Raw genomic sequence first — 14116 nt, 5'->3', positions numbered from 1 at the left:
TTTTTCTTTTAGCGGGCTCGACGGCGCTAGGTGATAAATAGATGATACCGGAAGACGAGATGTTTGACAAGAACCCCAACGTTGAAGGCACTGCCGGTTATTTATGTCTTGTCGTCACTCTGTCACCTACGTAGGTTATGATGACGGTGACATTGCTGCCTGCTGCCGATGTGCGGAGCTTGATCCTTCTCGGCCCAAAGCTTCGGCGATTCGGACTTGACACATGCAACCACCGCAGCTCGAGCACACAATCATGACAACATAGGGCCTGGGAGAAAAGATGTTCTGAAATAGCCTTTTGTTCTTGTTCATTTTTGTACAACATGTACTAATTATGGTGATATATGACTGCGTCAGAAAAAATACACTCCATCCTCAAAGCCATAACGAAGCCGCAGTCTTTGCCTTTTATCGCAAATCCAAACAAAGGCCTGTCCCTAACTTGGACGTATGGCGTGGTATCTTTTTCCCCCTCATATCCAGCAAAGGCTGGTACAATCAAAAACCAAACGCCGTCTAACGCCCAATTAAAACAAAAAGCACCCCGTGCCCTATCCTTTTGCCAATTTCCAAAATCTCAACGCCGTTCAAAATCGCAATATTGGAACAAGGTACGTTTCAGCACCACTGTTGTTGATGCTGCTGCTGCACTCCCTGCACAGCGACGGCCCCATTCATCACCAACATCTCAAGCCCGTCGACCTTGCCCCTCAACCCGTGATTCTCACGCGCCAAGGCGCGGTTCTTGCGCTCCAGGTGATTGATGTACTCGGTCGCCTTGCTCAGGATCGTAGCCTTGTTGAGCTTGTGCGCAGGCGTCAGGCCCCCGAGGTCCTCCTCGAACTCCTGGGGCGACAGGGCGCAGCGGCTGTTGGCGCTGTCGTCGGGCGAGGCGTGGGCCTCGAGGCGATGCACCATGACGCGGAGGGCCGGGACGGCATCGCGCAGGGCCGAGATCTTGTCGTTGAGGTTGTTGCGGTAGCGCTTCTCGATCATGTTGTGGGCCGTCTTCTTGGGCGGCAGGTGTGGTGCCGGCCTTGGGGGTGGGGAGGCGGAGCTGCGCGGGGACGGCGACGCGCTGTACGTGCTGCTGCTGCCGGTCGACTTGCGCTTCGTCCCGCGTCTTGTGGAGACGCTAAGCTCTGGCCGGGAGGCGTGGTGGTTGATTGGGGGTGGGTTTTGGACCCGCGCAAGCTGCGGGGATGGGAATAATGGGCCGGTGATGGTTTCTGGGAACGCCGCAGAGTCGCCAAAGGGGACGTTGTCGTCCGGCATGGCTGGGGCAGCGAGATCCATGGGGTCTATTGAGGGGCTGGCGGAGGGGATGGAGGTCAGGATGGGTGAGTCGTCGAAGGAATCGGTCTTGAAGATGTCTGGTGATGAGAGAGAGTCGAACGAGGTCCAGTCGTTATTGTTCTCCAAGGTTGGAGACGCCAGGGATTCCGAGTTGAAGTCTGTGGGAAAGCAATCCAAAGGGGTGAAGAGTGCCGATGGGGAGTAGTCGTAATCCTGAGTGGTGCATGTCAGTGCATGATTTGCTAGGGCATTGCATCGTATAACACTAAAGTACTGACCTGTTGATCCCTGACAAGGTATGCGGTCGAGAAGGGGTCGAAGGGTATTGTTGAATCTTTTACTAACATGCCGGACATTGTGAGGTAATGTAGGGGGTGGTGGGGGTCAGATATATGATAAGTTAATGGTAATGGGAGGGTGGTGCTGTTATTTGTATGGAGGATGTGGTTGGTTGGTGGGTGTTATTGTTTAGTTGCTAGGGGTTGGTTGGTGGTCATGTATGTAATCGTAATCCATGGTGATACCAAAAACAACTTCATCCACAACTTCCAAAAAGGACGCCATGATATATAGTCAAACTTGCAAAGCATAATTCAAGCTTGGACACATGCATCTCGGCTGCTAGTCATGGGGGCAATGGTTGAGGACTGTGTGACTGACTGATTTGTTTTTGGAGGGCTGAGAATCTGCTGGTCTGACGATTCTTTTTCGTACAATCGAATGATGGCCGGCTCTGGCGGACGCATCAAGGACCCGCATTTTGTTTCTATTTGGCGACTGACAGCGGGAGTGGAGGGGCGGATCGCAGGGGGTTACAGCACAAAACCCCATTTTGACGGCCGGTTCCGTCTGCCGAATACCTGCAGTTGGCGACTTGCTTGCATTGGTGGGTATAACGCCGACACAGTGAACGGCCAAAAGAACTTCCCTTGCCAATGAAGAGGTATGTAACAAGGGTTGTTACTTGACTGTAAGCAAACAAGTAAGTTTTCGGCTTTACTATCGTTTATTCAGCTCAGTTGGGATGCCTTTGCTGTTGGCCGAGATGCTTATCTCAAGGCGCCAATTGCCCTGGCGGACGTGGTTCAAGGGAAGCTCTTTGAAGGAAAGAGAAAAAGATATTTGCTTGCTCTTCCTGCTGCCTTCCTGTATTGGGCACTTTACCATCTTGTTTTTTGATGACTGGTGAAATCCTCTCCCCTCAGCAAAACTTCCATCCTTAATCTTGGCTGTAAGAGGGGTCTTTGTCAATCGCGGGGAGTGCATAGAAACGAAAGAATGCCTAGATTTCATTTCCCGGGATACGACATACGAGGAATGCCAATATTTGAGTAAATGCATGCCGACCTTTCGAGAGCCAATGTCAGAAATGGCCTGATCGAACGAGCTCTGTCGGCTGCGCCCCACATAAACGCCTAGAACACACCACGGCTGGCACCATTGTTAGCCCCGCTTGTACCCTTATGCTGCGTTGGCCTGCAGAAAGGAACATGATTCCATATCGCGGGTTATTATCGTGGGGACAAAAGTTTGGCCTGGAACTAATGTTACGGGGACAGAAACTGCACAAAGATACAAATGGAACATACCTAACTCCTTGGGTTGTAACCTTCCTTGCTGGGTGCAACTGTACAGCCTTGGTATTTATTAATTTATGCATGTTTTGGCAGGTCTAGAATACGCTGTGACAATCGGCATCGGTTTTACGAAACTTCCTTGGTAAGGTAGTGTATCCTTCCCTTGGTGCCTCCATTCGCTACCATTCCTTTTGTCGTCCACCTCCGTCTCGGCTGATGCCGTCGGTCGGGCGGGCGGATAGGTAAGCCTGCTCAGTTCCTGTTCGTGAACATTCTTAGTGGCGCGGTATGATATACGGAGAGCATTGGTCGCTTTGCTTTTCACAGCTCAACGGCACCAAAACCAACGGCAGATGACCTGTAGGTGAGCCAACTGTCAACCTGGATCGATGGCAACTTGCCAAGTCATCATAGCCACAACTTCCGCCACAGACAACCACAAAAACAAAAAGTCATTCGCAATTCTTTAGTCTTTAATTTCACATGGGTCACTAATAGGCTGGAAGAGAACTTTTTGTTGGTTAAACTTGCTGAGATACTGACAAAGACTAACGTGCAATCGTGGCCCGCTGACTCCAGCTTACTCACCAGTCCTCGCCAAATCTATCCCTGGCTCGCATCGCCTGGTCGTCGATCGACGCCTTCATCTTGTTTATCCACTCTCTGGAAGGCACAAACCTCTGCGGCAGCGTCGCAAGCGTCTCGACAAAGGTCAGCTTGGCCCGATCAAACTGACAGCGTGCCCTCGGCCCATCACCCTGTTCAATGAGCTTTTCGACAAGGTGAAACTCGTCGACAAACTTCCTGACTGCGTTGGCCGCCTTCCTATCTTCCTCACTGATCTGCTTGTCGATTCTTGCCTGGACCCTCCGCTGCTTTTGCTCTAGGTACTCGATGCAGCCGGGGTAATGCGCATGTAGCCTCTCAGGGGCCGTGTTTTTGAGCTTGAACAGCATCACAATAGCGCTGGCGTACGCGTGGTTGGCTTTGGCCAGGTGCTCGCCAGACCCATTCTCAAAGGCTTCGGCGTCGGCAATGTAACCGTCGTACTGTCTTCTGTGCGACGATATCCACGAACTCTCCACCGCCATCTTTTGCCACTCGGCCGCCTTGTCGGCCTGCCTCTGGTAGTCCATGTAGTTCGGCCCGCCCAACTGCCGATCGAGGTCCGATAGGCGCAACAGGTCGGACACGAGTCGACCGTAGAGCTCCGAGGCTTTGTCCCATGACTTCCGGTTCCACGCCGACTCGGCCTTGGCTTGCGTTCTGATATTAGCGGACAAGAGGCTGTTGACCTCGGCCTGGAGCATTTCGTACTGGGATGGCACTGCTGGCCTGGACTTACCGGTATGCGAGCTTTTCCGAGATGATGTGTGGTGTCGTCGCTCATCTTCGTAAGGAGCCGTGCTCTCACGGCGTTGAGACTTGGGTTGCCGTCCCTTGGAATCATGTTCGTCATCAACTACCCCGGTGGCATGCCGGTATTGGTCTCGGAGGGTGTTGTGCCTTCCATAGGTGTCATACTGGCTCTCCGATGAAACGCTAAACGCAGGCTGCGGCCGCTCTACGGTGGGCCTTTGGTATGGCGAGTGCGATTCTCGCCGGGTTCCGTTGCTGATTGAGCGCTGCAGAGAATGGAAGATTTCAGCTGGGTACGCTGGTTGGCTGTGCGATGAGCTGCGCGGGTGAGGGGGAGGGGTCGCGTTGTAGTGTTCAGCATACTCCCTGTCAAAGATCTTGTTGTTGGATGTGGGTGGGTATCGGCGGCTTGAGGGTTCCCGCCAGGCCGCCTGCCGTTCGTAGTTGCCGCTGGAACTCCTGCGCGACGTCGAGCCTCTGCGCTCCTGTTGGTAAAGCGTGTGCTTGGATTCGGTAGAGGGGCGGACAAAGACGTTCGTGACGAATTTGAATTTGTGCTGCCAACCAGACTCTTTGTACTCGGCACGCTCAGATGGTCCCGTGTAGTAAGACATGTCTGCTGGTTGGTGAAGAGCGAAGTATATATACTTGGACTCGAGGGAATACTTACAAGAGACTTACCTTGTTGGCTTGATTTGATCGTATCAAGATGGCTAGTGGAAGTGGATCTTGCTGGGTTGTTATTCGAGGACTATCTTTGGACCAGGCATCATAAGTAGTGGCATATAATGCTTTTATAACTTGAACTTTGAGCTATAAAATCGATTTTGGAGGGCAATGGAGCTCAAAGGACAAAGATATTATTCCAATGCGTCAATAATTATATCGGAACGAGACAACAAAGACAATAAAACAGAACAAAGAATACCCGGCAGTCTTCTCACTCGGAATGACAATGTCTCAGTGGCACATTGGTGGGCAAGAAGAACAAAGAAAACCAGCTAGATCTCCTTGTCCTACGGAACATCCAGCATAGTCTCATTTCATAAAACCTACCATATAATTTACGGTCCCCCACCCAGTCTGTTCCTGGCCTTGAACTTCTTTGAGGGATAACAATCGTTGAGGATAAACACACCCCAAAATAGGTAAGTCACATTCTCTTCCACAGCCATCATCTTTAACACCAAGAAGGGTACGGCGCAGACACAATGTGCCAATTCTCAATCTCAGACTACGCCTCCTGTGGCCACATCGTCTTCGAGAGGCCAGAGTCCTGCCTGTTCAAGGGTTCCGAGCTACTATGTGAGTCCTTCCCCATGATCGAGAACCGCTATCCGCACTGCTGTCCCAAGTGCACCATATTCCCAACCAGACGGGCCAACACCATCCCCGCCCCTTCTCCTCCACAATCCCACCTCCGCAAGGCCTTCTCGCTACCAACCCTCAACAACGCCATTTGGAGACCGTTCAGGCCTCGCACTCAGGCGCCGGTGGAATGGCGCCGCACGCGCATGGTGCACAAGCTCATGGTCGACCGCATCACGGAACAGGTCTTGGACAGGGCGAGGGAGGTCAGCGTAGAGCCCGCCGAGATGCACGTGCCCAGCGCGCTGCTTTGGTGCATTAGGGAGGAGGGCGAAGAGGTGGGCAGTCTGAACTGGGGTCCCGATATGACGACTGACAGGGAGTCTTGTGCCAGCGGGTATGACGAGGCGCTCGATTGGTGTTGGATCAGAGAGGACTCTGTGCCCAAGTCGGATGGGGCTGGACTGGACAATGTTGTATTTGGTGAGTGGGTGATTGTGAATGTCGACAAGTCCACCGGGTCAGAAGAACCCAAGAAGGCGATGGTAGCGAAGGAAGCCTCCGTGGTCGAGTCCACATCAGGTAAGTACGTCTACCGCAACTAAGATCAGTGTGATCATGGTGGAAGCCTGGCTGCGCAGAAAACTTTGGGCTTCTAGTGCTGTTTGCACATGTAGTAAATCCCTCACAGACTGACTGTAAAGAGGGTCCTGCCTGGCGCAAACCCTACCAACACCCATCGCAAATGACAAAGAAGATTATATTCGATACAGTTCTCCTTCACACTAACGTTTTCTATCTGCCCGGCTGTGATAAAAACAACATTAAAAAATCCCACCACCATATAACATGACCGCTTGCACCTTATAACCTCCTGAGTAACCTAAACTGGACAAAAGAAACCGGGCGTGTGGCAAACCACCTCTACTTCTTTCCCTTGCCCTTGCGCTTCGTCGCACCTTTGGATTCCTCGGCCTCGGCCATCTCCCTATCGATCTGCACGATATCGCTCGAGTCACCATCACTGTCCGACTTGAACTCGGCACTCGCTTCGACCTGATCGCCGGCGTCACTTCCGGACCGGGCGGCCAGGACCTCCTTGACGAGACGCTTACACTCGTCGACCTTGTCCTCGCCATTCTCGGCCCTGCAGCCCATGCAACGCCACCTGCCAACGTCGGCAAGGGTCTTGACCCCCGGCGGCGCCTGGCCATTGACCAGGCGGCAGTGCGCGCAGATCAGCACGATGCGGTTCTTGGCCGCCATCTCGTCGTCGCCCAGCAGCAAGTCCATGATGCGGTCGTACCAGTGTGGCTCGCTGCCGGCGCTGGGGGGCAGGGGGGCGTACTGCGCACTGCCCATCGTTGCCGGCGAGTCGGGTGGGCCTCCTGGGCCGAACGCATTGGGCGCGAACTCGGCCGAGACCTCCCTGGGAGGAGGGAACTGCGCCGCGCGGGGAGGCTGCGGCGTGCTGGGGGCTGACCTACGCTGGATATTGGCCGTTGGCGGCGGTGCTATTCCTGTACGTCCGGGGTTTGCGGATCCGGGGCGCGTGGGCTGTTTGCTGCCCTCGCCTTGTTTGTCGCCGCCATCCTCGCCACCGATGGAGCCCTTCTTTCCCCGTGGACGTTTCGGTTCCCCGCCGTATTTCTCGAGAAGTTCCAAAGTCGAGTCGTACTTGGTTGCTTCCTTGAGCTTCTGGACGGTTTTAGCGCGCTCCTCTTTCTGGCCCTTGAGGCGAGTGCTCAGGCTGTCGATACGATAGTTGAAAAACGCCGAGAGGGCGGTTCGCGTGACATAGATGAGCACGGGACCTCCAGCAACACCACTCCACTCATACGGGCCCAAGTTCGTCCAACCAACAACGAGGACGAGGACGATAGCGTAGATAAGGTAGGCGAAGGACAAATACAGCGACCAGAGGACCTGGACGCGACGAGCGGTCGATCGGGTGCGGTCGAGCTGTGCCTGGGTAGCGTTGATCTTGGCCGATAGCGAGGAGAGAGCCTTTTCGAAGGAGGCGGTTGAGGAGTTATCACCCTGAAAAAACGCGCAGACGAAAAGCAAAGTTAGCGACGCTGACCGACAGACAACTTCAAAAGGGCGGTGACGGGTGCAGTCTCGATTATTTATCTTACCCTCCATGGCCAAAAGGACAGCATTGTAAACCTCAGTGTTGGTAAATTTTTGAGCCCAGAGGCGAAGAGTGCGCGCTCGGTCGACAAAAGACCGGCGGCCTATCCGGGGATCGAGGAAAGGATTGTCCCTGGCTTCCGGATCGGCTTGATGTTGTTTGACTTTAGTTTTTCCTTGTGCTTTCTTCTGACTACCTAAGTAGACCAGACGACACGGCGAACCACAGCAGCCTTCCGCTGCATCCGGCGCAACACAAACGTTGGTTTGATATTTTCTGCAGAAGTTGTCAAACTCGCCTGCTTGCAGCAGGTTGCTAGGCTACCTAACCTTAGCTACAGTACCTGAGCGAACGATCGAAAGATAATGGTGCTGAAGCCAGCTGGCGAAGTGACCTCATCGTCAAGGCAGCACGTGTGGATTCTGCCGTGGCGGGATCCGAAGCAAGCGTGGGGCCACGTTAGCGGGAGCTCTAGCCCAATTTAGGTAGGGACCTTAGACATGGGGTACCCGAGTAGCTCTCCCTAACTCTGAAAACCAGCCAGTGGTTTCTTGCAAAAGTGCTTGCTCCTTCAGCTTCAATTTTACGGCAAACCTAGAACGCCCGTGGCAGAGAGTTATGTCGTGTGAAGAGTTTTCTTGTTTTTCTTTTCTTCATTTTTAGATCAATCAGACGAAATTCACTGATAGGGAATACGAAGGCGCAAGCATTTGTTCTCCAGACTCAGAATTCCGTCAAGTAAGCCCTGAAGGCCATATCCCTCGTAGGGACTTATTTCTCTTTCTCGTTGGCAATCGCAACCGAAACAAACGCGCCATAGCCTGACGCTATCGATAGGGTCGGATTTTGACTCTAACACTGCGTGAGGACTAGGACCCTGCATCGGTACTTGGTATTGGGCGTGCGTCCCGAATAAATTCAAGTCGTTTTTTGGTGGATATGGGGTGGGAACTTGAGCCAGCTTATCCCTTAGCAGGTACGATCGGCTCGACATGGATCAATGGGATACGTAGGTACCTTCCTGGGCTACCAAAAAAACGGTCCAGCTTTACCGGCCATGTGGCTTCGACCGTGAGAATAATCTTGCCCACCATTGATGACCTTTGCATTCTTGAATGATACAATATACTGCTGCGTGTCTCTGTACAATATAAATCACCGGTTTGCATTTGAGACTTGGCAGCGCAGCGCCCAGAGTCGGGTTGCGCACGTACCGATCCCTGGCGCATCGTGTCGCTAGCTCAAGACCGCCATCAAACCAGCGCATCACGCAACGCCATCTTGTGCCCGGTGCCGCCGTTGCGTCTACACCCGGCCTGAACGGCTGCAGCTTCACGAGGCTATCATGTTTGAGGTGAGTTGATGCCTACTTTGTCCTCCTGCAGGTTTACATTTGCTCTCAAAAACAGGCCAGCAGTTCCCTGCCTCGTAGCCACAAAAGCTGACCGGGATTCCAACTCTAGCGATTCAAGGGCATCAAGGGCGCCATTGATCGGACGATCGCTGAGGAACAAGCAAAAGCTAAAGCCCTCGCAGAGCAGAGAGAGGCCGCCATTTCAGCCTCGTCCTCCCGCCGCTCAGGCTCCACGTCGCGCAGCCGAAATAACGAGTCCCCAGCACCTCGACCGCGAACGACCAGGAGGACCAGTCAGCTTAACACCGCCACCACGCGGAGTACGGATACCGATTCTGCCGATTTCGACGCCGCATTCACCATCGACGACGAAGAAGAAACAAGGAGCTCTGCCGGAGACAATTCATCACAGGCTGATACTTCGCGCCAGGAACCCAGCGGGGGTGGTGGTGCTGCGCATAAAAATCCCAAGATGGATGGGACTACGACTCCCGAGGGGTCCGAGGGGGCGGGGGCACCTGCTGCCCTCCCTCAGGAGGTTCGTTCCAAGCTGCGCAAGTTGGAGCGGCTGGAGAAGGTTCACGAAGGTATGTACATGCCATTTGGCCTTCCATATCCCTTGGTTCCACTTGGTCTCCCTTGCGCGATGGCTGCTAATGCCCCAAGTCTTGACTTCATCCAGAACTTCTCAAGTCGTACAGAGTTGCCCATACACGAGTCACGGCGATCGAAGCCTTTGAACAGGCGCTTAGAGAAAACACGCCTTGCGAGAACATTAAGGACCCTCAGGTCTTCACTGAATACCTGAACCAGGTCAAGATGCAAGGTGACATGGTCAAAGAGGAACTTCAGCGCGTATCTTCCGAGAATGCCACCTTGAAGAAGGAGCTGGAAGAGAGCAAGAGTGAACTTGCGAAGCTCAAAGCCTCCGACCAGCAGCCAACGGAGCAGTCGCCTGCGGACAAGCCATTACCAGAGGTCAAGGGAGAGCCGGCCAAAGAGGCCGGGGCCACGGATGCAAGCACGCAACCGACGACCAACTCAGCAGGTATCAAGTCACCCATGGTCTCCTCAGTCTTGGGCATCTTCTCTCCTAAATCCAAGTCTACCGAAACTTTCGAATCGGCTCCAGACAAGGACTCTTCCGAATTCTTTTCATTCGAGGCTGAGAACTCGCAATTTGAGTCCCAGCTAGCCGCCAAAACGGATGAGATCAAGAGGCTGCAAGATGAACTGGACAACCTCAAGGCCGAGGTGTCAACAAGCAAGGCTAAGTCAGAGGAGACCAGCGATGCAACTGCTAAGATCGAAGCGCTTGAGAAGGAGCTCGCGACCATTACCGCTCAAAAGGCAGAAGAGATCGAAAAGCTGGAGACTCAGATTCGTTCACTAAAAGAAGAGATCTCTACAATAACTGCTGCCAAGTCTGCGGATGAGGAGAAGCTTCAAGCCGAGCTTAAATCACTGAAGGCAGATCTTTCGAAAATGGAAGCTGCGAAAACTGAAGAGGCCAAGAAGCTACAGGAACAACTCCAGTCGACCAAGACAGAGCTCACCAAAGTCGAAGCTGACAAGACTAAAGAGTCCAAGACGCTTCAAGAAGAACTCAAATCTACCAAGACGGAGCTCTCGACCCTGACGGCTTCCAAGTCAGTCGAGATCAAGAAACTGGAAGACAAGGCCAAAGAGACGCAGAAAGACCTGTCTGCCGCACAGAAGGCAAAGGATGAGCTCGCCAAAAAGCTGGAGAAGGCCAATGCTGACCTAGAGAATGCAAAGTCACTCAAGAAGGAGCTCGATAGCCAGAAGGCGGAAGTTTCCAAGTTGACTAAAAAGCTCGGGGAAGCGGAAACACAAGTGCGCGAGCTGACGGATTCGAAGGACGCGTTGCGCAAAGAACTTGATGCCGCCAAGACCGAAAAGCCCATGCCATCAGCCGAGGCAGAAAAACTTACCGCGGAGACCACACCCTCAGCCGTTGCTTCTGAGTCCCAGGCTAATTCTTCTTCTTCCAAGAAGAAGAACAAGAAGAAAAAGGGCGGAGCAGCCACCACACCCGCCAGCCAAGCCTCCGCCGACAAGGCTCCTGCCACACCCCAAGCAGCGATTTCACCAAAGACGGAGGATACGGTTCCTGTGGCCAAGTATGACGAGCTCAAAGAGCAGATATCCACCCTTGAGCAACAGATCGCTCAGAAGGATGAATCCATTGAACGTTTGTCAAAGAGGAAGAAGAATGAGGATGATCTTATTGAAGAGGTTGAAAACATGAGGGATAATCTCCTTCATATCGGCCAGGATAATGTCGAGGCAAAGGAGAAGATCAAGGCTCTCGAGGTCGAGAGGGACGAGCTAAAGGCATGTATTTCTGTCTTGGAGCAGGAATTAGACCAGCTCCCGATTCTGGCATCCCTTGATGGTGTAAATTCAAAGGCTCAAAAGCTCAAAGAAACATACGAGCAGATGTTGGCCGAGCATGAGAAGGCCAGCGGCAAGAATGATAAGCTCGCCAAAGACACCGAAAAAATACGTCAAGAGGCGGAACAAGCGAAAACACAGGAAGCCGAAGTCCGCAAAATTGTGGAGGCCGTGGAGGCAGAGTTGTCCAAATTCCCCGAGGTGCCCGCGGATAAAGGCACCGTCGAGAAGGTGCAATGGGTCAAGACGCAATACCATTCCGTTCAGAAAAGGCATGAAGAGCTTCAAAAGGCATCTGAAGAGACAGCGGGCCTAAAGTCAGAACTGGGGGCATCCCAGCAGCTGGCCCAAAGCCGATTCAAGGAAATATCAGAGCTCAAGGAGATTTTGCAGAGGGCCCAGCCAGAGTTGAAGAACCTGCGTGCCGAGGCTGCAAAGATACCCACGCTTAAGGAGCAGATTGCAGCCAAAGCTTCGGACATGATTGCGCTGGAGACCCGCGAAAAGAATATCAAGTCGGAGCTCTCGCGGATGAAGCAGGATGTAGCTGCTCGTGATGCGGAACTCAAGACGCTCCGGGATAAGCTTGCAGCTGAGAACAAGCAAAGGCTACAGCTGGAGAATGACAAACGGACAGCTGGCCGTGACCTGAGGAGGTCTGAAGCGGAGAAAATTGAGCTGAGCGCCAAGGAAGAAAAGGCCACCCGTGAACTACACAAGATCCAGGATGAAATGGCAAAGGTCCAGCCGCGGATCAAAGAGCTCGAGGCGGAGCTGCAGAAACTGAAAAAGGAAAGAGACGACGTCAAGGAGGAGCTACAACTCAAGACTTCACAATACGCCAACGCACAGAATCTCCTGGGAAGCATGCGCGATCAGTCTGCCGAATTGGGAACGCAGCTAAAGGAGGCACAAGCAAGGGCTGAATCGGTCGAGGAAGAACTTGCGGACTGTCAAAAGTTGTTGACCGAGCGCACGCGCGATGCTGAGACGATGCGGAGGCTGCTCAATGAGGCAAACGAGCGTGAGGACGTCAAGATGCGTGATATGCGTGCCCGTCTCGACAAGGCAGAGGAGGAGCGCGACAGGCTGGAGGCCGAATCTGCCACAGTTGCACGCAAAAAGACTCGCGAGGTCGAGGAACTACGGACCAAGATCAGGGACTTGGAGCGCGACGCTAAAGCTCTGGCGCTTGAGAAGGAAGACCTTGAGACTCGCGAGAAGGACAGACGGCGCCGGCTTGAGGAGCTCGAGAAGCTCGAGGAGGAAGCACGAGCCGAGGCTGTGGAGTCGCGTGAGGCAGTTGCGCAGTTGCAACAGTCGCTCACGGCATCGGAGAAGTCGGTGCAGGGTGCGGAGCGTCGCCGCGCAGACCTGCAACGTATGATGGATGATTACAAGGCACGGTACACCAAAGCCGAAAAGGATCTCAAATCGGCAAGGAGCCAGCTCGCCCAGCCTGCAGCTGCAAGTTCCGGACGGAACTCGGTTGATTCAAGCCGATCTGGTGGTGCGAACGGTATGTATATGCGCGAATTTTCCCCCCTATTCGCATTGCCAAATTCGACTGTCTGCCTGGATACTCCACCCTCGGCTTTCGTGGGTGTAATTTGGTGATTGATAAGAAGTGCCTTTTCTGACCCTTGATTAAAAACAGCCGGCTCCAATGCACCGACTCCAGATGTAAACTACATCAAAACTATCATGTTGCAGTTCCTCGAGCAAAAAGACAACAGGCTCCGGGCGGCGCTGGTGCCAGTGCTGGCGCAACTGCTCAAGTTCGACAAGTAAGTTTTGTGATCTGATCGTCCGATGGAAATTCCTACTTTGCGGCATCTACCTTGCCCAGGCCACGCCGAGCGATCGGTCCTTATCTTTCCATAGTTGGGTCACCAATCGATTGGCGTGTATACCTGCAACCCGCATAAAGAAAGCATGCTGCCCACGTTTTCCCCACATTCTTGTTGAAACCGTTACCAGGTAGATCCAAACGCTAATGTATCTACTATCATTCAGAACCGACGAACAAAAATGGATGTCTGTAGTCCAGCACATCAGCTACAAGTAATGAGAATCGATTGTATGCCCTACCATGCGGAAAGGCGCAGGGTAAGGGTGATGGAGCTTGTAATATACAACACTTATATGCGACTTACAAAGGTCCAACACCCGCTAAGATTTAGATGGCTTGATCTGAAGCCACCAACGCCCCGTATTCTGCACGAACAGACATGAATGGGCAAGTTACGGGTTTGAATGAATAAACTTGTCAATTGCGAAGAATTGGCATCGCGATACTGATGACGCGGCAACTTACTGGCTTGCTTCAAGATTCCTTCAACGTGCCACACCGACTTGCTGGCATCCTGTGAGGAGCGTCGGCCTGTACTTCGGTCAAAAGATTGACTGGCTGATGATAGTGACCTTGAACTCTAAAGTCTCTTTTTTCTTCTTTTTTTTCACGTTTGTTACTGTGTACCGCACCCATCCAAGAGTATCTTTTTTTTTCGATCTAAGAAGGAATTAGGCCGGATGCAACGGCCTCACCAGGCTGTCTGGATTATTACCCGACTCGTCCGGCGGGCGGTGGCAGACTTGGCCACGTTTCTTTGTCGCTGGGTTAGAACGCCGAAAGGGAGCGCTCGGATTCTACGCCCAGTCGATATCCCG

The 14116-nt window shown here is 53.1% G+C and overlaps 4 protein-coding genes across 4 annotated transcripts; 2 read left to right on the top strand and 2 right to left on the bottom strand.

Annotated features, from left to right (window-relative positions):
* Positions 1 to 230: 230 nt before the first annotated feature.
* MGG_10575 (uncharacterized protein) lies at positions 231 to 1889 on the bottom strand. The gene is made up of 2 exons (XM_003721327.1): positions 1575 to 1889; positions 231 to 1509 (listed from the first exon to the last, which is right to left on the bottom strand). The coding sequence occupies exons 1-2, from the start codon at positions 1650 to 1652 to the stop codon at positions 619 to 621; spliced, it is 969 nt and encodes a 322-aa protein (XP_003721375.1). The 5' UTR covers positions 1653 to 1889; the 3' UTR covers positions 231 to 618.
* Positions 1890 to 2859: 970 nt separating this feature from the next.
* On the top strand, positions 2860 to 6173 carry MGG_10577 (uncharacterized protein). The gene has a single exon (XM_003721326.1). The coding sequence runs from the start codon at positions 5444 to 5446 to the stop codon at positions 6143 to 6145; it is 702 nt and encodes a 233-aa protein (XP_003721374.1). The 5' UTR covers positions 2860 to 5443; the 3' UTR covers positions 6146 to 6173.
* A 2-nt stretch (positions 6174 to 6175) lies between these two features.
* On the bottom strand, positions 6176 to 8064 carry MGG_10578 (uncharacterized protein). The gene is made up of 2 exons (XM_003721325.1): positions 7679 to 8064; positions 6176 to 7580 (listed from the first exon to the last, which is right to left on the bottom strand). Exons 1-2 carry the CDS (start codon positions 7700 to 7702, stop codon positions 6465 to 6467), a joined length of 1140 nt encoding a protein of 379 aa, XP_003721373.1. The 5' UTR covers positions 7703 to 8064; the 3' UTR covers positions 6176 to 6464.
* Positions 8065 to 8107: 43 nt separating this feature from the next.
* Positions 8108 to 13727, top strand: MGG_10579 (uncharacterized protein). Its single transcript, XM_003721324.1, has 5 exons — positions 8108 to 9028; positions 9138 to 9615; positions 9711 to 12965; positions 13104 to 13233; positions 13463 to 13727. The coding sequence occupies exons 1-5, from the start codon at positions 9020 to 9022 to the stop codon at positions 13512 to 13514; spliced, it is 3924 nt and encodes a 1307-aa protein (XP_003721372.1). The 5' UTR covers positions 8108 to 9019; the 3' UTR covers positions 13515 to 13727.
* The last annotated feature ends 389 nt before the right edge of the window (positions 13728 to 14116 follow it).

The sequence above is a fragment of the Pyricularia oryzae genome, chromosome 7 (assembly GCF_000002495.2).
Source record: "Pyricularia oryzae 70-15 chromosome 7, whole genome shotgun sequence".
In the NCBI taxonomy this organism is placed as follows: domain Eukaryota; kingdom Fungi; phylum Ascomycota; class Sordariomycetes; order Magnaporthales; family Pyriculariaceae; genus Pyricularia; species Pyricularia oryzae.
This window is presented reverse-complemented; position numbering and strand designations above follow the sequence as displayed.

Coding starts and splice junctions, on each gene's coding strand:
- MGG_10575 (XM_003721327.1), bottom strand. CDS start 1,652: ATGTCCGGCATGTTAGTAAAAGATTCAACAATACCCTTCGACCCCTTC. Junction 1,510..1,574: donor ACCTTGTCAGGGATCAACAG/GTCAGTACTTTA, acceptor TGCACCACTCAG/GATTACGACTACTCCCCATC.
- MGG_10577 (XM_003721326.1), top strand. CDS start 5,444: ATGTGCCAATTCTCAATCTCAGACTACGCCTCCTGTGGCCACATCGTC.
- MGG_10578 (XM_003721325.1), bottom strand. CDS start 7,702: ATGCTGTCCTTTTGGCCATGGAGG. Junction 7,581..7,678: donor TGTCCTTTTGGCCATGGAGG/GTAAGATAAATA, acceptor GCGTTTTTTCAG/GGTGATAACTCCTCAACCGC.
- MGG_10579 (XM_003721324.1), top strand. Junction 9,616..9,710: donor GCTGGAGAAGGTTCACGAAG/GTATGTACATGC, acceptor GACTTCATCCAG/AACTTCTCAAGTCGTACAGA. Junction 13,234..13,462: donor CAACTGCTCAAGTTCGACAA/GTAAGTTTTGTG, acceptor ACTATCATTCAG/AACCGACGAACAAAAATGGA.